This window comes from Poeciliopsis prolifica, unplaced genomic scaffold (assembly GCF_027474105.1).
Source record: "Poeciliopsis prolifica strain line A6 unplaced genomic scaffold, Auburn_PproV2 SCAFFOLD046, whole genome shotgun sequence".
NCBI classification, from domain to species: Eukaryota; Metazoa; Chordata; class Actinopteri; order Cyprinodontiformes; family Poeciliidae; genus Poeciliopsis; species Poeciliopsis prolifica.
The window spans coordinates 4558449-4583175 of record NW_026562421.1 but is presented as its reverse complement, the minus strand read 5'-3'; the positions used below and the strand labels follow the sequence as shown (position 1 = coordinate 4583175).

The window sequence follows — 24727 nt, the reverse complement described above, 5'->3', positions numbered from 1 at the left end:
ACGCACAAACAGTAATAATTTTTATGGACAAGTAAGAAAATGTATAGAAAGAAATCATAACCTACTGTCCAAACCTACGCTTATTACTGTGCATAATTGAAAACATGTTGAACCTGCTCAATAATAAAAGAGCAGGAGGCGGAGTGCGACAAGCAGCATTCGTTGATTGAATATGAAATATCAATATTCAATATCAGTATTGAATATTGATCAGATATTGACATTTTCAACCACAAAACAAGATTGATTCAATGACATATTTTCAACATTGGTTACTTGGCTAGAATTAGATGATTGTTTGATGGTTGATTCACTGATAATTGTCGACCGCAACCAAAAATCAACCATTTTGACTGTAATTCAATGTTGAATTAACATTGATGGCTAACTAGGTGATGACAAGAACATGTGGGTGTGGCTGGATGGCAAATTCATAACCCTGTATTGATTTACAATCAATACAGTTGATTGTAAATCACACATGCATCATCCTATTTGCATCAAACTGGATAAAAAATAATATCCAAAAATGGCAATAGGATTATATAAGAGTTTGACTCTGGTGCTACTGGAACAGAAATATCTCTATGATAAAAATGAAAGATTCTCTAAATGCGCTGCCTGGTGTACAGCACATTAAAAGCTGTCTACCTCACATGTCACCTGAATAACATAGATCTTGAAGTGCTTTGAACTGTAAAATATTGACAGATGCCAGTCTGAAGAGTAGTAATCATTGGCCATATTCTTCTCATGGATGACTTAAAGCTGCATGCCAAGGATGAACTAGAAATAACTCACTGATCCTCATATATAGCAAACTCACCGGAACATCATTCAGATGGCAGAAGCTTTCTAATTGTTTCCAAAAAGTCGAGGTGATCACAGCTAAACACGGAGCAGCCAGCATGAAATCAAAAGGAATCATCTGTAGACCTCTGTGACTGGACTGTCTTGAGACACAAATCTGGAGAAGGATCCAGAACCTGCCCTCTTTTAACACAGGTGGACTGAAGCTGGTTTTTCAGTCTTCAGGACGGCCGACTGCTCTTGTCCTCTGCCACGAAGTCCTTCTGGCATGACAGATCCCACTTCTCACACCAAGCATGTGGTGGAAACTCCTTATCAAACAGGCAGACAAACTACTCAAGAATTGATAAAGTTTCAACTTTATCTTTCAAGTGTTTTATTTGAAGGCAGTCAACAGACTGAATCCAACAGAGTCAGGAAAAGCAGAGCAACATCTCACAGATACGTCCTTTTTTAATCCACTTCTGTTATCAGAGAGTACATTCCATACAAGAACACAGTTCTGGACAGAGAAGCAGAAGAGGCAACATCAGCCGGTTTGGTCCGGTTCTAATCACTTCTTACGGTACGTAACTCTTCACGCTATCAGGAAAACGTCCTTGGCCGAATCCTGGAAGATTCTGCAACAACTTGAACACGTTGTAAAAAAGTGACAAAAGCGAGAACAGACAGTGACTTACTCCAAAATGTCCACTTCACAGACAAACAAAGTGAAGGTATATAAAGTCTGTGTTTCCATCTCTGAGACATCCTGTGACCAGAAACTGCTGCTGGAACAGACTCTTCAACTAACCATCAGAACAAGGTAACATTTAAAGTCCTACTGCTCATGGTGATGTTTTATGTCTTGGTTGAGTTGATCTGTGATGCTAATTATGAACTTTCCTAACCATTCTTTCTACAGATGGCTGCCGGTCTTCTCTTCTCTCTGCTTCTTGGTCTGAGCTTTGGACTCTGGGATGGAGCTGATGTAAGTATGGAGAAGGACTTAAGACAATGACTGGTATGTCCCTGTTGGGAGCTTTGGCTGACTGACGTAGATCAGATGGAGCAATCTGAGCCATCACTTGGTTGATGAGAAAACTTTGTTTTGTTGGGAATTTGTTCTAAAACTTTGGGTTTTTCCATCCACAGGCCGGATGTAACATGAGAGGTACGTACTTCGTTTATTGTTGGAGATTCTAACACCTAAAAGACAATTATATTGTGAGAAGTTTAAAAAAAAAAGATAGTAAACTTTTGCATAGATCAGCTATATTGGGTTGTGCTTTAGGCACAAGTACAGAAACATCCCATCCCACAAGGCCGATAGGCAACAGTAGTTTTTACTGAAGGCAGCTAGAAATGCTAAGGCAAATTATTTTCTGAATAAAATAATCAGAACCAATAAATGTGTCATTTCAGAGGCTTTTCATCTGAAAATATTTTTGAATAACTTATCTGCTAAATCCTCTTGTTAAAGTGCAGTATTTTTAGTTGATTTTTCATTCAATTCAACATTGATTATGCTTTATCAATAAAGTACGAGTCTAAATCTAAGTCTTTTTCACAATGATTAACTGACATGATTTCATAGATTGTAATTTGTGTTAATTGCTCATACTTTTTATGTATTTTTACCATCATGTTTGATGCTGTCAGGAAAGTGGGATGCTGTGTTTTCTCTGTGGTTCTTGCAGCTGGTAGCCACCTGAGGCTGCCATGGTTAGCAGCCATACTTGCAAGTCCTTCAGCCTCATCATACACAGAACCGGTCTGGTTGTATCTACGTATGATGATACAACCACTTCTGTTGTCCTGCAGTTTTTATATGTGCCATAGGTAAAACACTGGAATGAAATGGCTTCATTACCTCCTTGTTCTCCAGAGCCTTAATGACCTAATTATTCTATTCAGGTGGTGCAGCAGAGGTACATGTAAACGTTGCAGGACACTGGCCTTTGAGGACTGGAGTTTGACACCCCTGTGGTAGATGAACCAGAGACTGTGGATAACCTGATTACCCAAGTAACTCAACTTGATCTGAGATTAAAGGACAGACTATGAGACAGACCAAGAAGAAACTACCTCAATCTTCCCATTAATTTTTCACTAACTTTCACTCTGTCTCTTCATCCTCCTCAATTGCTAAGTCTCCTACACAGAAACCAGAACCAATGCAAGAAGCATCTCTTGAGGAATGGTAGCGCAGAATGCAGACTAACCAGTGTTTGTATTGTGGAGGTTCTGATCACTTCATCAACACTTCAGTTAATAGCCAAAGTCCATAAATAACTAAGGGGAGTCTGAATCTGTGTTTTTTCCTCCGTGCTACACAGTTTTTTCAATAATACTCATTCCATATCAGCGCTTTGGTTGATCCAGATTCTGAACAGACCATCAATGCCCCGTCCGTTATTCAACAACATGAAATAGTGACTATTCCTATTAGGAGCCCTCTTGAGACTACAAATGTCAATGGAAGACCCTTGCCACCAATAACCCATTGCACGAACCCATTCACTCTGATCATCTCAGGTAGCCATCATGAAATTGTCACTTTCTTTGTTTTCTATTCCAAACATTCATCCACCATACTAGGTTTTGGCTGGCTACAAAGACACAACCTATATCTCAATTGTGAAAATTGAGATATAGGTGAATCCTGGCCCACTGTCTTTCTTCCTGTCTGCAATCTGTCATCCCTCCTTGCCCAACCCCAGGAAATTCACCTGTTGATGAATCCCCAGAACTGAGCCAAGTTCCAGAGGATTATGGATCTTAAACAAGTTGTCAGCAAATGCAAGGCTCTATTGCTGCCACTCCACAGATCATATGACTGTGCCATAAACTGTCTCGCTGGAGCACCTTTGCCTTCTAGCTGTCTCTTCAATGTGTCTCATCTTGAAAGAGAACCCATAGAGAAGTATATAAATGAATCTCTTGCTTCTGGCATTATTAGACATTCCTCTTTCTCCTCTGGGGGGGGGTTCTTCTTGTTTAAGAAGGATGGCTCACTCCGATTGTGCATCAATTACCATGGACTAAAGCAAATCACAATCAAGAATCCTTACCCTCTGCCAGTTATCCAGATTTCGAACCCCTCCATGATGCTAAGATTTTCACCACCACACTTGACCTCCTCAATGCCTACCACCTAATCTGTGTCAGCCAGGGAGATGAGTGGAAGACTGCTTTCAAGACCCCTCTTGGCCATTTGGAATACCTTGTCATGCCATTTGGACTCTGCAAAGCCCTACGCAATCTTTCAGGCCGTCCAATGAATCTGGACCAATGCCATTGTTGCTCTCAACCAAACAGCAGAACATAACAAGAGATACTCAGACAAGACACATATTTCCTCCTCAATACACCCCAGGTCAGAAAGTTTGGTTATTCTCCCATGCCCTGTAAAGTCCATTTCTAAGAAACTCTTACCCAGGTTCATTTTTCCATCATAAATGCCTGCTATCCATTTTTGCCTACCCCAAAGTCTTCATATGCACCCAACCTTCCGTGTTTCCCAGATAAAACAGTCCATATGAGCTCCTTCTGAGAACCCTCCTCCCGTCCGAGTCATTAATGGGCATCCAGCTTTTGACATCCAGTGGATCGTGGCCTCCTGTCGGTGAAGTCTGTATCAGTATCTTGTTGACTGGGTATGGTACAGTCCTGAGAAGGATTCGTGGGTGCCCCAGTATATCATCTTGACTCAATCTCATAGCTGACTACGAAGCCTCCCTTGCGTCCACTTCTTTTGCCTGAGTGTTAACCCATGTTGTGACATCAAGCCCACTTTGTGAACTTCTGAGTTGCTTTCTGTGTGAAGTAACTGAGCCCAGTGTTACTCCTTGTTTCCCTCTCTTCAGGTCTTCCTGAGTACCACCTTAAATTTATCTGTGAAAACTCTCATGCATTGTCAGACCAGAAACAGTCAAAATTTTCAGCTTGGATTCTGACTGGTAACTTTAAGCTCCTCCATCAACGTTGTACCACCTTTCCGCTCTCCAACAGTTCTGCAGCAGCCACCGATCCTCAGCCTACTATTTTGCAGTTTTTACCTCAAGACCTACACCCCACTCACCTCTCTCTGGTGGACTTCCTTGTCATTCTCTGCAAGTTGCTTATTCACCATTTCCTCTTACCTTCATCTGCTCAACTAATTTATTTCTTCCAATTTATTTTTTCTTCCAGAGGTTCCCCACATTGCCTATGTACCAAGGACCACCTCCTCAATGCCTACCATTGCAAATAAACCCCATTTTACTGAATTCTGTCCTGAGTCTTTCTCTGTATGTGGGTCAGAAGCCAAAACAGAGATATGACAGATGCAACTGAACTTCTATACTGTGTCTGGTGTTAGAATTATGTTGATTATCAATAGGATGTATTTACCTTCTCTCTTCACATTTCCCAGTTGACATATGTGAAGGCTGCGAAAAGGATTGGAGCTGGCATGATGGTCGATGTTTTCTGTATGTGAATAATGCAAAATCCTGGGCTGCAGCAGAGGTACAACAGATGTGATGATCTCAGCAGATTTCCTACATTCAAAGGAAATGTAAATTTATTGATATAAAGACAATAAGATTCACCAACAATAAGGTTCCAGAAACTGATTTCCATTAAACAAATAGATCCATAATTTCTAAAGGTTGATATTCAGCTGCACCAACTGTCTCACTGCACAGAGGAAAGTTTAAACCAGTGTTGCCTTTTTCAGAGATTCTGCCTCACAATGGGTGCAAATTTGGCCTCATTCCACAGTGTAGCAGAGTACAACTTCATCAGAGACTTTACCTACAAAGCAACTGGAAAACACACACAAACTTGGGTTGGCGCTTATGATTCAGCAAAGGTGAGAATTTAAAAACATACAAATATCTCCATTTGGTCGTTTTCTGTCAAGATGTATTTCTCATGGCTCTTTTTGTAAAAGCTTTGAGACGACATTTGTTGTGAATTGTTGTCATATTAATAAACTGAATTGAATTGAACAGGTGTTCCTAATAAAGTGGTCAGTTCAGTCAAAGACATTCCAGTTGATTCTGGTTATAATGCAGTTAACTGCAGATTAGAATATCAGTTGGTCAACAGTTACCTGAGGAAGAAACCCAGTTTGTTGTATTGAATAACTGACTATGCTAAACTCCCTCATGCTGAGGAAGCATGTGGCAACAGTGGAGAGGAATAAGAGGAGACCTCCAACAGAACCAGAACCGGCTTCTGTTTCCTCCGGCTGCTCTCAGCTGAAGAAATATCAATGATCCAAACACAGTTCATGTTTCTATAGTGAGTGGCAGAAGTCCAGGTTGGTTCTGTGGGATTTATTTGCATTGGAACTGAAAACTAAGATGTTCTTTCAGGAAGGCAGGTGGCTGGAGTGATGGCTCCAAGTTTGTGTTTAATTCCTGGGTTTTCATGAGCCAAACAATGCTGGAAAAAGTGAACACTGCATGGACATCAACATACATGGTATTTATTACTACAAATGTACTAAAATTATTTTTTTAGTTAATGCATGTTTTTATCATATCTTTGTATCTGGTGTCTTAGTAAGTAGGAGTTTGTCCTGTAATTGGTGGGTTCCTGGTTCGAACCCCCACTCCATTCATGTCCGTTGTGTCCTTGGGCAAGACTCGTCATCTGCCCTGCATGCTTCTGAAACCAATCAAATCATGTCAAAGTCTTTGTCAAAGGTTTGCAGTCAGGATTTGTCTCTTTGTCTTTTTACAGAACGAGATTATGTGAATGATTCTGACTGTTCTGAGAAGCTTCCCTTCATCTGTGCCAGACTCATGTAACCTGATGCCTAATAATCTGAACCATATGGTTTTCCTACTGGTGATGTCACTTCCACCTGGATGTCAAGCCTCGATGACATCACTGCTGGAAGAACCTGATTCACTTCATTTCTCACTTAAATAAATGTTTCCTTTCTCTGAAATCTGATTGATTTAATTATAGGATTTAAAATATATCAAAATTCCATTTCAGCAGCAACTAAGTGGTAATATTTGTAAATCTCAGCTATAAATTTGTACTGAAAATTATCAGAATATCAATGCATTTGTAAAGTAATAAAAATCTATAAAATATGAAGTTTTCACAAACTCTGAATCACATGTTTTGCACAAATTCACTCGTGTCACAAATATTTTACACCTAATGAAACCTTGTAAAAATGTTTGTCACCATAAACCTCTGGAACACCAGAGCATCTTAGTTAAAAATCTGTAAAAAAAAAAATTTAAATTTATAAAAATAAATGCAATGTATCTTAAACTCTTTTGGCTGCGTTTCCATGTTGGAAAGTTAACTAGAACCTAAGATTATACATGCAAAACTATTTTCAAATCCCTTAAATTAAATTGCATTATTTTTTATCATTCATCCTGCCATTGTCTACTCCTGCTTGTCCTGGAGAGACTGAAGAGGGCCTGGTGCGCCTGGTCAGAGGTTTGTTTCCTATTAGAAGCTGTTGGTGAAAACAGAATCTCCTCCTCAATCAGGTCATCAGAGGATTTGGCTGGCAGCCTTGATCAACAGTTTGTTGACATTTATGCTGATCACTGCACATCTCTAGTGTGCACACTTCAGAGAACCTGTAATTCCAGGGTTCCTTCTGCAGAATCCTAAGTAAACCTGGGTGATGGTTTATTCCTTTGGCTGGGATTAAGAACTGGACAAACTCACAGTAACCTGTAGTTTTTGATCTTTAGCTCCTGGGACATGAAGGAGCCTTCTCTTTGCTGGTGTCACCATTCAAATGGAGGATGACAGAGAATGTTTGTCCTGGTTGTGAGGTTTTAAGGTCTCCATCACATCACAGAGTTTCCTTTCTGAAACTCCTGCTCTTCAAGGGTTAACATAGTACATGATTGAATCTGTTGTTATAGTTATCAGTTCTTCATGGCCAACACTGCTAAGAGGCCTCGTTGATTCAGAAATGGTCGGAGTCAGAAGGACTCTGGCTAAAACGGACAAAGTCTCCCTCTCTGTGCTGAAAGCTGCTGCTGAACTGTAGAGCTCTCTCAGTGACAGACTTCAGAAAGGAGCGTTTTACAGAACGAGATTCAGCTGCACCAACTGTCTCACTGCACAGAGGAAAGTTTAAACCAGTGTTGCCTTTTTCAGAGATCTGCCTCACAATGGGTGCAAATTTGGCCTCATTCCACAGTGTAGCAGAGTACAACTTCATCAGAGACTTTACCTACAAAGCAACTGGAAAACACACACAACTTGGGTTTGTGTGTGGAAGAATTTACAGCCATCACTGCTGTGTACATTCACATGCCGGTATTGTCAATTTATGTAGTTTTTACTCACTTCAAAGAACATTTTAGCTGATATCTGCAGCATAAATGTTTTACTGTGTGTTACAATCTTTATTGACACTGTAAACAGTCTGTTATTGTTGGAATGATTTTATAGTTTATTATCATGTATTTGTTTTACCTTTCTCCTATATTATCATCCATTCATTTGCCTTTGTATTTCCATTTTAATGGTGTGCTTTGAGTGTTTGCAGAAAAGGAAACTGTTTGAAGCGGCCTGCTGAAGAGTGCTTACTCTGACATGTAACCAGGGTATTTCTAACTTTCATAAAAGCAGGAAGGGGGCTCGACTGAAGCTTCAGAGCATAGTTTTGAATTCTGTAACTGGGTTTCAGCTGTGTTCTCCCTGATTCCTGTCTCTTCTTTGTGTCTGTATTCAGGTATTTATACCTAACATAAATTGGTCCTTCGAGCCAGATTCCAACATGCCTGCAGTTTCCAGGGGAGGAACGGACATCAGAAGACCGTGGCCACGGCAGAGTCTCACATATTCATTCCAGGACTGATCTCCACCCTGCCTGCTGGGACCCAATGGCTGATGGAAAGGAGCGAAGGAGACAAGAGTCTGTGAGTACTGTTTTGATTGAAATGTGAGCGAACGATTGAGAGTCATTGCGCGTTTAAACCTTATAATCCTAGACACTGATAGATAATAAATAAGAAGGACGACGGTGTCCACGTGAACTGAAAAATCCATAATACCAAGTGTGTGTGTGTATTAATTTAAATACCATTGGTATTTGTCCTCATACCAAATGGCAGGAGTGTAAATGGTGAACCTCTTGTGGATGTTTAAAGAATATTTCTGCTGATATCTGCAGCATCAATTTTCTATTGTGTGTTGCAATCGTTATTGTGACTGTTAATAGTCAATCTTTTCATGCTCAGATGCATTTACATATTTTGAACCTCCATCCATCCATCATCTTACACTCCCATACCAAATGCGGTCAGGGATATTTTTAACACCAATTAAATGAACCTGTTCAGTTGCACATTCCTTTGGACCAGGGTTTTCTATGTATAATAAATACATAGTATAAATGTAGAAAATTTGCCCTGACTGTACATTATTAAATTCTTGATTCTGTTTTTATATATGTAGGCCTTCGCAGTGACAGCGCTGTTATATTCATAGTGTTTATTAATATGATTCTTTTATCAAATGAAATGGTTTTATGGAGACCTTAACAAATCTGAAAACTCAAACTTCACAGAGACAGACAGATTTTTGAATTTATGTTTCAAAGTTGTTGCAAAAATTCCTAATAAACCGAACGGAGAAATTATGACAAATTTTACGCCACACTCACTGAGAACAGGAACTGTCATGTTTCACTCTAAATAGCCTCTATCTGACCCCTTTGACCTAATCAACTTGAAGGTGTGTCCAGTAACTGAAGACATGTTGACATGATGTGGTTTCCAGCTGACCCGCTTCGGTGAAGGATGTGCACTGTGGAAATGTCACAAATGACACCATTACCGTAAGTTTGGCTCTAAATTCCACAGATCCGAACTCACTGGGATCGATCCTTATCTGACCCCCAACAGAAGTCCTCAACCATCTTTGGTGAGCGTGGCCTAATTACAGCGCCCCCTACAATACTTTAAATACACAAACTTCAGAATCATTCAGCACAGTCTTGAGGCATTGAAGACCAAAAGTTATAAAAAATGTTTTGCACATCTAAGCATGTGGGCGTGGCCGACCCTGAAATCTGACCATTGCCCATGAAACATCAAGTTGCAATAACTTCTACATACAAGGTCACAGCTGCAGTGATCAATGCAATACTCTTAATGTGATGATCTTGGTCTGTTTAGGTTTGTGTCCACTTTGCTTTAGCTCTTCCTTGCATCTATTTCACCATCCTATGGTAATCATTCTACTTCCCTACATTTGCATAGATGCTGTCTTCCACAGCTGTTCCTGATTCCATAACAAATGTATTTGAATTCAATGTCATTTTCTCCTTATTACTCAGTAGAAAAGGTCACTGGTTTTCATTGTTCTGGCTGGTTACTCACAATGGCCATACTTTATGTGATCCTTCTCAGGGATGACTTAAAGCTGCATGCCAAGGATGAACTAAAAATAACTCACTCATCCTCATATAAAACTTTCTAATTGTTTCCAAAAAGTCGAGGTGATCACAGCTAAACACGGAGCAGCCAGCATGAAATCAAAAGGAATCATCTGTAGACCTCTGTGACTGGACTGTCTTGAGACACAAATCTGGAGAAGGATCCAGAACCTGCCCTCTTTTAACACAGGTGGACTGAAGCTGGTTTTTCAGTCTTCAGGACGGCCGACTGCTCTTGTCCTCTGCCACGGAGTCCTTCTGGCATGACAGATCCCACTTCTCACACCAAGCATGTGGTGGAAACTCCTTATCAAACAGGCAGACAAACTACTCAAGAATTGATAAAGTTTCAACTTTATCTTTCAAGTGTTTTATTTGAAGGCAGTCAACAGACTGAATCCAACAGAGTCAGGAAAAGCAGAGCAACATCTCACAGACGTCCTTTTTTAATCCACTTCTGTCATCAGAGAGTACATTCCATACAAGAACACAGTTCTGGACAGAGAAGCAGAAGTGGCAACATCAGCCGGTTTGGTCCGGTTCTAATCACTTCTTACGGTACGTAACTCTTCACGCTATCAGGAAAACGTCCTTGGCCGAATCCTGGAAGATTCTGCAACAACTTGAACACGTTGTAAAAAAGTGACAAAAGCGAGAACAGACATGGACTTACTCCAAAATGTCCACTTCACAGACAAACAAAGTGAAGGTATATAAAGTCTGTGTTTCCATCTCTGAGACATCCTGTGACCAGAAACTGCTGCTGGAACAGACTCTTCAACTAACCATCAGAACAAGGTAACATTTAAAGTCCTACTGCTCATGGTGATGTTTTATGTCTTGGTTGAGTTGATCTGTGATGCTAATTATGAACTTTCCTAACCATTCTTTCTACAGATGGCTGCCGGTCTTCTCTTCTCTCTGCTTCTTGGTCTGAGCTTTGGACTCTGGGATGGAGCTGATGTAAGTATGGAGAAGGACTTAAGACAATGACTGGTATGTCCCTGTTGGGAGCTTTGGCTGACTGACGTAGATCAGATGGAGCAATCTGAGCCATCACTTGGTTGATGGAAAAAACTTTGTTTTGTTGGGAATTTTGTCCTAAAACTTTGGTTTTTTCATCCACAGGCCGGATGTCGACTGAAAGGTATGTGATTCTTTTTGTTGGAGTTTCTAACATGTAAAAGACAATTTTATTGTGAGAATTTTTTTAAAAAGGTGGAAAACGTTTGGTTTCTTGGGTCATCCTTTCAGCAAAATTACAGGCCTTAATTTCTGTATAATGTAAATTAATAAATAGTTTATTTATTACTTATTGTATAGAAACATCCCATCCCACAAGGCGGATAGACAACAGTAGTTTTTTACTGAAGGCAGCTAGAAATGCTAAGAAGGCAAATTATTTTCTGAATAAATAATCAGAACCAATAAATGTGTCATTTCAGAGGCTTTTCATGGGAAAATATTTCTGTAATGACTGTCATCTAATAAAACTTTTGGGTTAAGTGCAGTATTATTAGTTGATTACTGATTTAACATTGATCATGCTTTTTTAAAATAATTATTAACTGAGTCCTTCTGGACTCCTAATTCCTAATTCCTATTTTCATAAGATGGAATTTAGATTAATTTCTCATATTTTTATGTATTTTTACCATAATGTTTGCAGCTGAACATCTTGACTTTGTTTTGTGTTTTAATTATGCTGATCAGTGGATGGATGCATTTACTTTCCCAGTTGCCGACTGTGAGGAGTGCACTCATGGTTGGAGATGGTATGAGGGTCGGTGTTTCCTGTATGTGAAGGTTAAAATGACCTGGGGTGATGCAGAGGTACAACAGATGTGATGATCTCAGCAGATTTTCTACATGCAAAAGAAATGTAAATTTATTGATATAAGAACAATAAGATTCACCAACAACAAGGTTACAGAAACTGATTTCCATTAAACAAAATAGATCCATAATTTCTAAAGGTTGATATTCAGCTGCACCAACTGTCTCACTGCACAGAGGAAAGTTTAAACCAGTGTTGCCTTTTTCAGAGATTCTGCCTTTCATTGGATGCAAATCTGGCCTCAATAAACACTTACATGAGTACCACTTCATCAGAGACTTACCTTAAATTCAACTGGAAAACACAAACAAACTTGGGTTGGAGGTCATGATTCAGCACAGGTGAGAATTTAAAAACATACAAATATCTCCGTTTGGTTGATCACTTTTTCTGTCAAGATGTATTTCTCATGGATCTTTTTGTAAAAGCGTTGAGACGACATTTGTTGTGAATTGTTGTCATATTAATAAACTGAATTGAACAGGTGTTCCTAATAAAGTGGTCAGTTCAGTCAAAGACATTCCAGTTGATTCTGGTTATAAATATCAATGATCCAAACACAGTTCATGTTTTCTATAATGAGTGGCAGGAGTCCAGGTTGGTTCTGTGTGATTTGTTAGCAAAGAAACTTTGAACTAAGTTGTTCTTTCAGGAAGACACCTGGTTTTGGAGTGACGGCTCCAAGTTTGTGTTTCATCGCTGGGGCTACAGAGAGCCAAACAATTTTGGTGGAAACGAAAAATGTATGGACATCAACATGCATGGTATTTACTACCTGTATTTTTTCATTTCGTTTAAATGCATGTTTTTATCATATCTTTGTATCTGGTGTCTTAGTGAGTAGGAGTTTGTCCTGTAATTGGTGGGTTCCTGGTTTGAACCCCCACTCCATTCATGTCCGTTGTGTCCTTGGGCAAGACTCGTCATCTGCCCTGCATGCTTTCTGAAACCGATCAAATCATGTCAAAGTTTTTCAGTCAGCATTTGTCTCTTTGTCTCTTTACAGGACGAGATCATGTGAATGATAATGAATGCTCCAAGAAGTTTCCATTCATCATCCAAATCCCCATAACATTTCTCTTCTGATGCCTAATAATCTGAACCGTATGTCTTTCCTGCTGGTGATGTCACTTCCACCTGGATGTCAAGCCTCGATGACATCACTGCTGGAAGAACCTGATTTCACTTGATTTGATCCCTGAAATAAATGTTTTGTTTCTCCGAAATCTGATTGCTTTAACTATAGGATTTAAAATATATCAAGATTCCACTAATTGGTAATATTTCTAAATCTCAGCTATAAATTTGTACTGTAATAAATAAGTGCATTTGTAAAGTAATAAAAATCTATGAAATATGAAGTTTTCACAAACTCTGAATCACATGTTTTGCACAAATTCACTCGTGTCACAAATATTTTACACCCAATGAAACCTTGTAAAAATGTTTGTCATCATAAACCTCTGGAACACCAGAACATCTTTAGTTAAAAATCTGTTGACCCCAAGCAGGATACTGCAGATGGGTCGTTATTTACAGCAGGATGATGAACCAACATGGTAGAAAATTGGTAGAATCAACTTTCTACCATGGTAATCCCATCGCTCAGACCAAAGTCTGACATTACAGCCTCATTGACGACTGTTTGTTAAGCACTGAGGAGTTATCTGAAGTTTGTATATCAGATATTGTCCAAGTGTCATTTGGAGTCTCCATTGGAGTCTCCATATGACAGTGGCGGAAAACTATTTCCAGAAAACTGCAGAACCACAGCTTGGGTGGGAGTGCTACTGGCTCACCAGTCATTGATTGTAATAGTTATTGATTTCAGCTTGAACTCATGCAAATGGCATTTGGAGTCTCTAAGCGGAGACTCCAAATGGCACTTGGACAACATCTGTACATCCTCAAAAATAAAACATGTCCAAAATGACATTTCTTTTTGTGCTAGCTTGATCAGTCTTTAGATCCAAGAGCAGAATACTCTGTTCTACAGATTTATTGTATTTCCAGTTCATACATTCAACACTCAAGGTGCATTTACAAGAAATAAACAGGAAAAATCTGGATGGAGCAAAATCTTTCAATTTCTTTTGTGTTACAAATGTAATGGCTACAAACTACTTACAATTAAAGTATTTTTGACGGCAAAAATAGAACATTTAGCTATTCATCTTCATAAAAAGAATAAGCTTTTGCATGTAGTCCAAATTGTTCAAGAACAAGCTGCTTAAATTTGGGTATACCTTTTCAGCCGTTTTGGGTGATTTTGGTACCGCCAGGTAAGGGATTAACAGTTTAGTCTTAGCTTGGTGTTTTGCATTGTAGTAATGACAGAAAGCAGAATAAGCTTATGACAATAGTGGAAGAAGAAATTCAGGAAGTTAAAAATCTGGCAGCAAGCTCAAGAACTGACAATGAGCAGTTGCAACAAGGATAGACTAGTTCAAGTGCTCTGCCGATCATTTCTTCAGCATTGCCTAATGCCCCTCGTACATATTTATCTTAGGACCCTTCTAAAATATTTGAGATGATCCAGGAATTGTGTGGTTGTATGTTGCTGTTCCAGAAGCCTTTTTTTCCAGAAAACAGCAGACAGAGAGTCTTCAGGAGTTCTCCTCACATTAATGGGTTTTATGGAGAGAGCGAAGCAGTGTGCACCTGCTGGCATGTTAAAATCTGAGACTCTGTTAAGAGACCAGTTTACTGTGTAAGTGTTGGACAGTTCCCTTTATGGTGAGTTGAAGCAGTTGGTGCGCACACAGCCGGATCGCTCTCTGCTTGATGCTTGTGCTGCAGCAATCCAGTGGGAGCATGAATGGAGGTGCCTCATGGTGTGAGGAGCCAAAGACAGTCGGTTCCGTCAGTCTATGGAGTCCAGTTGGGGGTTCATGGTGGTCCTCAGATAGCTGAAATGTGATTTATAATCAATAATTTACCTTGATGAGTTACAAGAAAACTACAAGTGGAGTCTTGCTTTGTCCTGCATTCCCTTCCCCAGTGTGAGTCTGACCTTTGGTAGCTTGATTTGCATAGGGAAGTGATAACGACATCCTGCAAGCCCTGACCAAGTTAGAAGGCAAGAACCAAACTGTGGAGTAAACAGGAGATGAACCAAATGGTTGTTAATAGGCCTCAGTGGGATTGAATGTCATAGAGCAGTGCAGACCCAGGTTGTGGTCCACAGAATTGGAAACTGTTGGGAAAGCAGATTGTTATTGAAGACAGTACTGGATGTACGAGAACTGTGAAAAAGGAAAAAGAGAAGAAAGAAAAAGAGGTAAGAGAAAATTTATAGGCGCTAATTATTCAAGAAGGGAAAGAAGTTACTGATGAAGTTCCTTTAGGACCTTTGTTATTATGTGCCAGAGTCCAGGGATGTGCTGAAAAGTATGAGGAGGCAGGACAAAATGAAGACTGAGCTAAATTTTGTCAAAAGAGTACACTTAAAAACACAAAGCGATCCAGGAGAAAATTAGAAAGTTCTGTTCAGAGCTAGCAGAGCTTTGGCAAGGAACTTCACCTTTACAAAAAGACAGAAAGCATGGTGGAGTTGTTGAAAAAAGTCATGACCTTGAACCCCCTCATAAATCCTCAACTCCTAGCTTGTATCTTGTTTTAACTGTTACATGATGCTGAGTCTAAGTTCAAACAATCCATTTACTTCAACTGGATCTCAGGGACCTTCTCTGTCAGGTGTCTCCAGGGGAACATCTAGTAGTCAGGGAGGTTATGTACCCATTTCATGATAGAATAGCAAGAAAATGCCGTTGAGAGCACAACCATTTTATAAAATGGTGGGCCGCCATTTTTACCAGTAGCTCGTCCCGTTCCACCACTGCAGAGTGTTCCAGCCAGAGGAGCTCCCTCCAGGGAGTACCCACCTCAACAGACTGGTAGTACAGCCCCTGTAATGCTAGAGGCTAATCTGCTGGGGCACTGGGTCCTGATACAGCAGCTAACAGGGTTACAGAGTCGACATTCAGCAGCATCACATCACAAACATCCAGAACAAGGATCCAGAACCTGCCCTCTTTTAACACAGGTGGACTGAAGCTGGTTTTTCAGTCTTCAGGACGGCCGACTGCTCTTGTCCTCTGCCACGGAGTCTTCTGGCATGACAGATCCCACTTCTCACACCAAGCATGTGGTGGAAACTCCTTATCAAACAGGAAGACAAACTACTCAAGAATTGATCAAGTTTCAACTTTATCTTTCAAGTGTTTTATTTGAAGGCAGTCAACAGACTGAATCCAACAGAGTCAGGAAAAGCAGAGCAACATCTCACAGATACGTCCTTTTTTAATCCACTTCTGTTATCAGAGAGTACATTCCATACAAGAACACAGTTCTGGACAGAGAAGCAGAAGTGGCAACATCAGCCGGTTTGGTCCGGTTCTAATCACTTCTTACGGTACGTAACTCTTCACGCTATCAGGAAAACGTCCTTGGCCGAATCCTGGAAGATTCTGCAACAACTTGAACACGTTGTAAAAAAGTGACAAAAGCGAGAACAGACAGTGACTTACTCCAAAATGTCCACTTCACAGACAAACAAAGTGAAGGTATATAAAGTCTGTGTTTCCATCTCTGAGACATCCTGTGACCAGAAACTGCTGCTGGAACAGACTCTTCAACTAACCATCAGAACAAGGTAACATTTAAAGTCCTACTGCTCATGGTGATGTTTTATGTCTTGGTTGAGTTGATCTGTGATGCTAATTATGAACTTTCCTAACCATTCTTTCTACAGATGGCTGCCGGTCTTCTCTTCTCTCTGCTTCTTGGTCTGAGCTTTGGACTCTGGGATGGAGCTGATGTAAGTATGGAGAAGGACTTAAGACAATGACTGGTATGTCCCTGTTGGGAGCTTTGGCTGACTGACGTAGATCAGATGGAGCAATCTGAGCCATCACTTGGTTGATGAGAAAACTTTGTTTGTTGGGAATTTTGTTCTAAAACTTTGGGTTTTTCCATCCACAGGCGGCTCAAATGAAAGGTATGTGATTCTTTATTGTTGGAGTTTCTAACATGTAAAAGACAATTATATTGTGAGAAGTTCTTTGAAAAGATGGGAAACTTTTGCTATATTGGGTCATCCTTTCAGCAAAATTACAGGCCTTAATTTCTGTATCATGTAAATTAATAAATAGTTTATTTAGTACATATTGTATAGAAACATCCTGTAGAAGCCTAAATTTAGTCTCTGGGGATATCTTGTGAATTTGCATATCTAATTGGAGTGGAAGATTTGGGGTGTGGCTAAATTGAAGGAGCTGGGCAGTTGGAGTGGAGCCACACAGTTTTTTGACCTCACTTTTTCTTTCTCTTTTTTGCTTACCTTTTATTAGTGCGGAATGTAAAATTTTGTACTGTTTTTATTTCTGAAGTAAACCGTTCAACTTATCAAGAGAATTCAGTCTGTTTTTCGTTTTGGGTTTTTTTTGAAGTAAGATGAAGGGAAAAGACGGAGAGCGTCAAGCTGATGGCTTCGACAATTAGGAAACAATACATCCCATCCCACAAGGCCGATAGGCAACAGTAGTTTTTACTGAAGGCAGCTAGAAATGCTAAGAAGGCAAATTATTTTCTGAATAAAATAATCAGAACCAATAAATGTGTCATTTCAGAGAGTTGGGAACCGGGGTTTTGGGACCTGTGTTGGGTTTTCTATTTCCTTCCGGCTCCTCAGGTTCTCCACTAGATGGAGCCATGGGGCTGTTGTCACCGAATCTACTGTTTATTGATCGCACCTGCAGATAAACCCCGTTGTTATCCTGGCTTTAAGAGGAGCAGGCTGTCAGTCCTTTCACGCCTGAGTGTTATCTACTATGTTACTTCAAGCCTCAGAAGAATCACCGCTCTGGTTTTTTCCTCAAGTTTTTTGTGATAACCTACAAGCTGACCTTTCTGATTTTTCCCAACGTCCTCTCGGTGTTTGGATCTGCTCTTTAGTGTCACTCTGGTTACCTTCTCACGTCTCAAGATCTTACATCCATTTCCTGGTTACATCTTCCATGACTGACTACTCCCTAACGCCTCTTCTTCAAGTACTCCCAGTCCGCCCTCCAACTCCACCTCACTCTGGTTTACCTGAACAGAAACCCCACTTGATCTCAATCCCCGGAAACCTCCAACTTCCACCCTGGCGGATCATCTCCTTGATCATCATTGAGCGAGAGAATTTAGTTTGCAATTCTGTTGTCTCCACTACCTTCTCACCTCTCGTCTATTCTGTTTTCAGTGATCCATTTGTTCCCAGTCTGCTGGGTCGGCCAACCTCTTTCAGAATAGAACTCTCTCATACAGCTCATGATTCTGTTCTAGGTGTCTCTGTGATCAACATAATCGACCTAAGCAATGTCTGGATCAATTAACGCACCTCTTGCACAATGTTCAAGCAGCTTCTCCTCCAATTCAAGTGTACCAGCGATTTTTCGTCTCCTGAGAGTGTTATGCATGTGGACCAAAAGCCTACCTAAACCATGACACAGAAGTTTTACATGTAACAGTCATCTACTAAAAACTTTTGTTGAAATGAAATATTTTTACTTGAATTGACTTAATTTAATATTGATTATACATTTTTATTATTAACTGATATAATTCCCATTTTTAAAACATGTCATTTGGATTAATTTCTCATATTTTTATGTATTTTTACCATAATGTTTGATGCAGCTGAACTTCTAGACTGTGTTTGGTGTTGAAATGATGCTGATTATCGGATGGATGTTTTTTTTCTCTTCATATTTCCCAGTTGCAAACTGCAATCAATGCTCTTCTGGTTGGACTTGGCACAACGGTCGATGTTACGTGTTTATGAACATTAAATGTCCTGGTCTACAGAGGTACAACAGATGTGATGATCTCAGCAGATTTCCTCCATTCAAAAGAAATGTAAATTTATTGATATAAAGACAATAAGATTCACCAACAATAAGGTTACAGAACTGATTTCCATTAAACAAATAGATCCATAATTTCTAAAGGTTGATATTTCAGCTGCACCAACTGACTGCACAGAGGAAAGTTTAAACCAGTGTTGCCTTTTTCAGGGACTCTGCCTCACATTGAAAGGACATCTGACCTCAATGCGCAGTACAAATGAGTACCACTTCATCAGAGACCTTATCTACAGAAAAACTGGAACAAACACACGAACTTGGGTTGGAGGTCATGATTCACCAGAGGTGAGAATTTAAAAACATACAATATCTCCGTTTGGTTGATCACTTTTTCTGTCAAGATGTATTTCTCATGGCTCTTTTTGTAAAAGCTTTGAGACGACATTTGTTGTGAATTGTTGTCATATTAATAAACTGAATTGAATTGAACAGGTGTTCCTAATAAAGTGGTTCTGTTGGAGATTCTGGTTCACATTTTCTATGAGATGGCAGAAGTCTAGGTTGGTTCTGTGGGATTTGTTTGCATTGGAACTGAAAACTAAGATGTTCTTTCAGGATGGCATCTGGTTTTGGAGTGATGGCTCCAAGTTTTTGTTTCATCAGTGGGGCCAGGATCAGCCAAGCCATACCGATGGAATTGAACACTGCGTCAACATCAACAATTTTGGTATTTATTACTGGGAAATCATAACTTGCAATTTAATCATTTCGTTTAAATGCATGTTTTTTATCATATCTTTGTATCTGGTGTCTTAGTAAGTAGGAGTTTTCCTGTAATCGGTGGGTTCCTGTTCGAACCCCCACTCCATGTCCGTTGTGTCCTTGGGCAAGACTCGTCATCTGCCCTGCATGCTTTCTGAAACCGATCAAATCATGTCAAAGTCTTTGTCAAAGGTTTGCAGTCAGGATTTGTCTCTTTGTGTCTTTACAGGACAAGACTTTGTGGAGGATTCTGACTGTAACACGAAGCTTCCCTTCGTCTGTTCCAGATCCCCATAACCTTTCTCTTCTGATGTCTAATAATCTGAACCGTATGGCTTTCCTGCTGGTGATGTCACTTCCACCTGGATGTCAAGCCTCGATGACATCACTGCTGGAAGAACCTGATTTCACTTCATTTATCACTTAAATAAATGTTTCCTCTCTCTGAAATCTGATTGATTGAAATAGAAAATTTAAAGTGTCAAGATTCTAATTAAACAGCAGCTATAAACTAATTGGTAATATTTCTAAATCTCTGCTATAAATTTCTACTGAAAATTATCAGAGTATCAGTGCATTAGTAAAGTAATAAAAATCTATGAAATATGAAGTTTTCACAAACTCTGAATCACATGTTTTGCACAAATTCACTCGTGTCACAAATATGTTACACCTTATGAAACCTTGTAAAAATGTTTGTCATCATAAACCTCTGGAACACCAGAACATCTTTAGTTAAAAATCTGTTGACCCCAAGCAGGATACTGCAGATGGGTCGTTATTTACAGCAGGATGATGAACCAAAACACACATGAATACAGACATTTTTCGGCAGACAGAGAATCAACTTTGTAACGCTGGAGATATTAGTTGGGGCCTGCTCATAGCAATGCATAAGGAGAGCAGTGACTGACTTGCGTACCGCTGCGAGCCCACCTACAAAAGTGATATCAAAACGTGCGGCTCGGCGCTGGCATTGGAGCTATTACTTTTGGTGGGATTCGGAGTTATGATGAAAAAGTAAAAAGCGAAAAACCATCAAAAAATTTTCGTCAGTTAGAAACTGCCCAAACTAGAGTGTAATCAACGTTTCGTTAGTGTGGGAAGCAGTGCGATTCTGACCCAAATAAATTTTGAAATCGCCGACACGCCCACAAATATCGCCCTATCGGTATCAAACTCGGTCATGACATAGATATGCATGCCTGCTCCGGTAAAATGTTTTCAAAATTTTCCTAGGGCTTACGGTTTTCTGTCTAGGGGCTTCAGAGCAAAGTGATGCGACAGGATTTCGACTCGCTCAGCCAGGTTCACTTCCATGTATTTCTGAAAGATGTCAGACCTCAGCGCACACCATTTTTATCTTGTCGCTGTTATTAATGTGAGTGATGTACAGATATGAATCGCGGGACTATCGGAGACGAAAGATAGCCCTCTCATACGCTTCAAACGGTTTCCGATACGTATCACGGTTTCCGAACGGGAAGCAGTTGTTCGGACTGCTTTTTTCAGTCAAAACTGACTGGGTGTCTCACAAAGATAGAATTCTTTCTGTCTCACACACATGACAGTTGCAGAGGATTAATTACTATAGCAACGAAGCACAGCAGGGCCGAGCAGCTAATTAGAACTACAAAAACGCATCACTGTAGTTTTTACTATGGCAGAGCTCTGAGGAAGGAGCTGGCCTTTAGAATTATAAATTAGAACTACAAAAACGCATCACTGTAGTTTTTACTGTGGCAGAGCTCTGAGGAAGGAGCTGGCCTTTAGAACTGCTTGTGTTTTGGACATTTTATAACTGATTTTAACCAACCTTTGCTACACATGGGATTAGTGTGTCAATTTTACATTAAGCTTAATGAAAATTTCAAAATAAAAGCTGAATATTTCTCTCAGGCCTTTCAGAAAAACTAACTGCTTCAAGCATTTAGAATTTAGTCTCTCTTTGTGTGTCACACTGACATGAGAGTTGACCTTCTCTTTAGAACTACAATGACTGCAGGGTTGGACTACAACATGGCGGAACACTCCGTGCCTAGAGAGGAACTCTGAGCTGATTGGCAGAACTACAACATGCAGAACTGTCAGTTACTGCTGAGGAGAAATGAGCTGGCCATGACAAGTACTTGTTTTTTGGGAATTTAGAACTGATTTAAAAACACCATAGTTACACATGGAATTAGTGTTGCCATTAAAAATTAAGCTTAATGAAAATTTCAAAATAAAAGCCTTGACAATGTTTATATCAATTGCTGTTTGGAGCATTTTAGAACTGATTTAACCAAATTATTGTTACTTATGTGAATAGATTGGACATTTAAAACGAGGCTTACTGAAAATTTCAAAATAAAAGCCTTAAGATTCCTTTCTGGCTCATGCCTATTTTAGGGAAAATGGCTGCCTCAAACTGATTGAATTATGTCTCCCCCTGTCTGACTCAAAGCTGGCAGAGGATCCATTACCATAGCAACGGAACACAGCAGGGCCAGTGGTTAGGACTACAAAAACGCATCACTGTAGTTCTAACTATGGCAGAACTCAGAGGAAAAAGCTGGACTTTAGAACTGCTTGTGTTTTGGGCCTTTTATAACTCATTTTAACCAAGCATTGTTACACATGGAATTAGTTTGGCAATTTTAAATTAAGCTTTAAACAAATTTCAAAATAAAAGCCTTGACAATTTTTACATTAAGTGCTCTTTTGACCATTATATGTCTGATTTAACCAAATCACTGTTATACATGGGATTACATTGACCATTTAAAATAAGCATTCTGAAAATTTCAAAATAAAAGCCTTAAGATTCGTCTGTGGCTAATGCAGCACCGCAGGCGCTGCAATGATATTAGCTTGCATTATCTTTTCCTCTCAAGTTAGGGCACTGTGCATTAGCATCAGCACAAACATTAGCATTTCACTGTTCCCCACTAGTGCACTGCCGTAGGCAGTGCAATAAGATTATCCTGCATGATCTTTTTCTCTCAGGCATTAGCATTAGCCTTTTGCCTTAAATGAGGTATTAGCTGTTTCCTTTACTTATTACCCATGTTCAATAATTCATGCTTGTGACTATCCACGTGCTATTGATGACATTGCAGCTTTCTTTAGCATGGATGCTAATGTTTAGCATCAGAACGCTGGGTCCAAACGACGGGCACACTTTGGCAGGCCCCAGTTAAATTTCTTCAGGAATTTTCTAGTTAAATTATGTTAGTTTCTAATAGGCATCAGTTAAGTTAGATTTAGACTCATCAATATAATCAATATATAACTTTATCAGTAGGACTTTGTCTTTAGATATAACCATAATTTGACTAGAATTAGTCTATATAGCAGAATTTTTTGTCGTACATCACTTTCTTAAGAGTATATGTCATCTATTCATCTGAAAAATGTTTCTAGTTTATGAAAATCATGGATGTAGAAAACTAATCAGAAAATATTGAGTGTTGTAGTTGTTTCAGTATTGAAATTATCTGTTATATGAGTTTAATGATATTATTGAAACGTGTGCTAATTTGTAGAATTGAAATCTGCTGTTTAATGTAGTAATGTTGGGTCAAAGGAGAGTCAGGAGCTGGTTGGGAGCAGCTTGAACAGATGAAAGTAAATTCTGTTCCACGCGCTTTGTGTAGAAAATGTTTTCGCATTGAATAGCTCATGCATTGTGCTTCGCTTGGAATAACTATGGTAAGGAGATGTGAGAGGATGACTTGGATAGCGGATAGATTCATTTGGGATTAAAATACCAGTAAAACCAGTAAACCTTTTGTTGATGCAAACACAAGAAACTCCCACTTGGTGACTTTGTGTTTTTTGTTTTATTATGATGTGAAGCACAATGAAATGCCTTGGTACTGAAATGTGCTATACAAATAAATTTGATTGATTGATTTGATTGATAATGTGACACCTGCATTGTATCCAGGCAGAAGTCTCACCCACTGCCTACGTGTTGCAGACGTTCTGCTGGGATGTAGGATGAGTCCACCTCCAAAGAGTAACATCAGACAGCAAAAACCCACCTTCATGTACTTTGATATAAAAGTAGTTTTATAGCTCGTTCACTGGTCTGTTTTTTTGGGTCGCATCTTCAGGAGAAATGTCTTCCTATTTTTTGCATTTCTCTAAGGTAATGTTTTCTTTTGGTTTTGGTTTCTAAAGGCCATGTTGAGACATGACTTATCGTGCACCATTACTGTCCACTGAGTCAGGAATATTGGTGGCCAGGAAAATACCACACACAATCACGCAAAAAATTTGAAAAAGAACACAGTGTTTAATTCAACACTACGACAGCCACTGATACAGTGCCTTGCGAAAGTATTCAACCCCCTTGAACTTTACAACGTTTTGCCATTTTCAGGTTTCAAACATAAAGATTTAAAATTGTTATTTTGTGAAGAATCAACAACAAGTGGGACACAGTTATTAGGTGGAATAAAATTTATTGGATTTTAAACTTTTCTAACAAATAAAAACTGCAAATTGTGATGTGCAAAGTTATTCATATCCATAAAATGTCTGGTTTAAAGACAAGCCACCTGGGAGACTCCAACCATGGAAGAAGGAGCTCTGGTCAAATGAAATCAAAATCAAACTTGTTGACCATAATGCAAAATGAAACACAACTCATCAAAACGCACCATCCCCACTGTCAAACATGGTAGTGGCAGCATCATGGTCAGGGCCTGCTTTTCTTCAGCAGGGAAGATGGATGGAGCCGAATACAGAACCATTCTGGGAGAAAACCTGTTAGTCTGCAAAAGACCTGACTTACCTTCCAAGTCTGAGGAGATTTACCTTCCAACAAGACAATGATCCAAACATAAAGCAAAACCTACAATGGAATGGTTCACAAAGAAACGCATCCAGGTTTTGGAGTGGCCAAGTCAAAGTCCAGACTTGAATCCAATGGAGAATCTGTGGAAAGAACGGAAAATGGCTGGTCACAAGCGCCCTCCATCTAACCCCACTGTTGTTCTGCAAGGAAGAATGAGCAAGAATTTCAGCTTCTTGATGTGTAAAACTGATAGAGACAAAAACCAAACAACTTGCAGCTGC

General features: G+C 39.6%; 2 protein-coding genes and 2 long non-coding RNA genes across 6 annotated transcripts; all 4 read left to right on the top strand.

The window, feature by feature from the left end:
- The first annotated feature begins 1371 nt into the window (after window positions 1–1371).
- On the top strand, window positions 1372–13411 carry LOC129377031 (ladderlectin-like). 2 transcript variants are annotated; one of them, XM_055056759.1, is made up of 7 exons: window positions 1372–1615; window positions 1715–1780; window positions 1945–1963; window positions 5207–5301; window positions 5513–5647; window positions 6160–6264; window positions 6526–6887. In XM_055056759.1, the coding sequence occupies exons 2-7, from the start codon at window positions 1715–1717 to the stop codon at window positions 6538–6540; spliced, it is 435 nt and encodes a 144-aa protein (XP_054912734.1). In that variant the 5' UTR covers window positions 1372–1615; the 3' UTR covers window positions 6541–6887. The 2 variants fall into 2 exon arrangements, with proteins under 2 accessions (XP_054912734.1, XP_054912735.1); XM_055056760.1 differs by lacking the exons at window positions 6160–6264; window positions 6526–6887 and adding exons at window positions 12703–12814; window positions 13057–13411 and having other exon boundaries at window positions 1386–1615.
- Window positions 8364–12349, top strand: LOC129377035 (uncharacterized). Its single transcript, XR_008607862.1, has 8 exons — window positions 8364–8378; window positions 8507–8693; window positions 10681–10771; window positions 10908–11011; window positions 11111–11176; window positions 11342–11360; window positions 11952–12046; window positions 12259–12349. It is a non-coding gene; the product is annotated as an uncharacterized LOC129377035 (long non-coding RNA).
- Window positions 13412–16449: 3038 nt separating the features above from the next.
- LOC129377036 (uncharacterized) lies at window positions 16450–18889 on the top strand. Of its 2 annotated transcripts, XR_008607864.1 has the most exons (5): window positions 16450–16464; window positions 16601–16704; window positions 16804–16869; window positions 17034–17049; window positions 18811–18889. It is a non-coding gene; the product is annotated as an uncharacterized LOC129377036 (long non-coding RNA). The 2 variants fall into 2 exon arrangements; XR_008607863.1 differs by lacking the exon at window positions 16450–16464 and having other exon boundaries at window positions 16586–16704.
- Window positions 18890–19085: 196 nt separating this feature from the next.
- Window positions 19086–20175, top strand: LOC129377034 (galactose-specific lectin nattectin-like). The gene is made up of 3 exons (XM_055056762.1): window positions 19086–19243; window positions 19514–19625; window positions 19890–20175. The coding sequence occupies exons 1-3, from the start codon at window positions 19145–19147 to the stop codon at window positions 19955–19957; spliced, it is 279 nt and encodes a 92-aa protein (XP_054912737.1). The 5' UTR covers window positions 19086–19144; the 3' UTR covers window positions 19958–20175.
- The last annotated feature ends 4552 nt before the right edge of the window (window positions 20176–24727 follow it).

Coding starts and splice junctions, on each gene's coding strand:
- LOC129377031 (XM_055056760.1), top strand. CDS start 1,715: ATGGCTGCCGGTCTTCTCTTCTCTCTGCTTCTTGGTCTGAGCTTTGGA. Junction 5,302..5,512: donor AATCCTGGGCTGCAGCAGAG/GTACAACAGATG, acceptor TGCCTTTTTCAG/AGATTCTGCCTCACAATGGG. Junction 12,815..13,056: donor TATGGACATCAACATGCATG/GTATTTACTACC, acceptor GTCTCTTTACAG/GACGAGATCATGTGAATGAT.
- LOC129377034 (XM_055056762.1), top strand. CDS start 19,145: ATGCGCAGTACAAATGAGTACCACTTCATCAGAGACCTTATCTACAGA. Junction 19,244..19,513: donor GAGGTCATGATTCACCAGAG/GTGAGAATTTAA, acceptor ATGTTCTTTCAG/GATGGCATCTGGTTTTGGAG. Junction 19,626..19,889: donor CGTCAACATCAACAATTTTG/GTATTTATTACT, acceptor GTGTCTTTACAG/GACAAGACTTTGTGGAGGAT.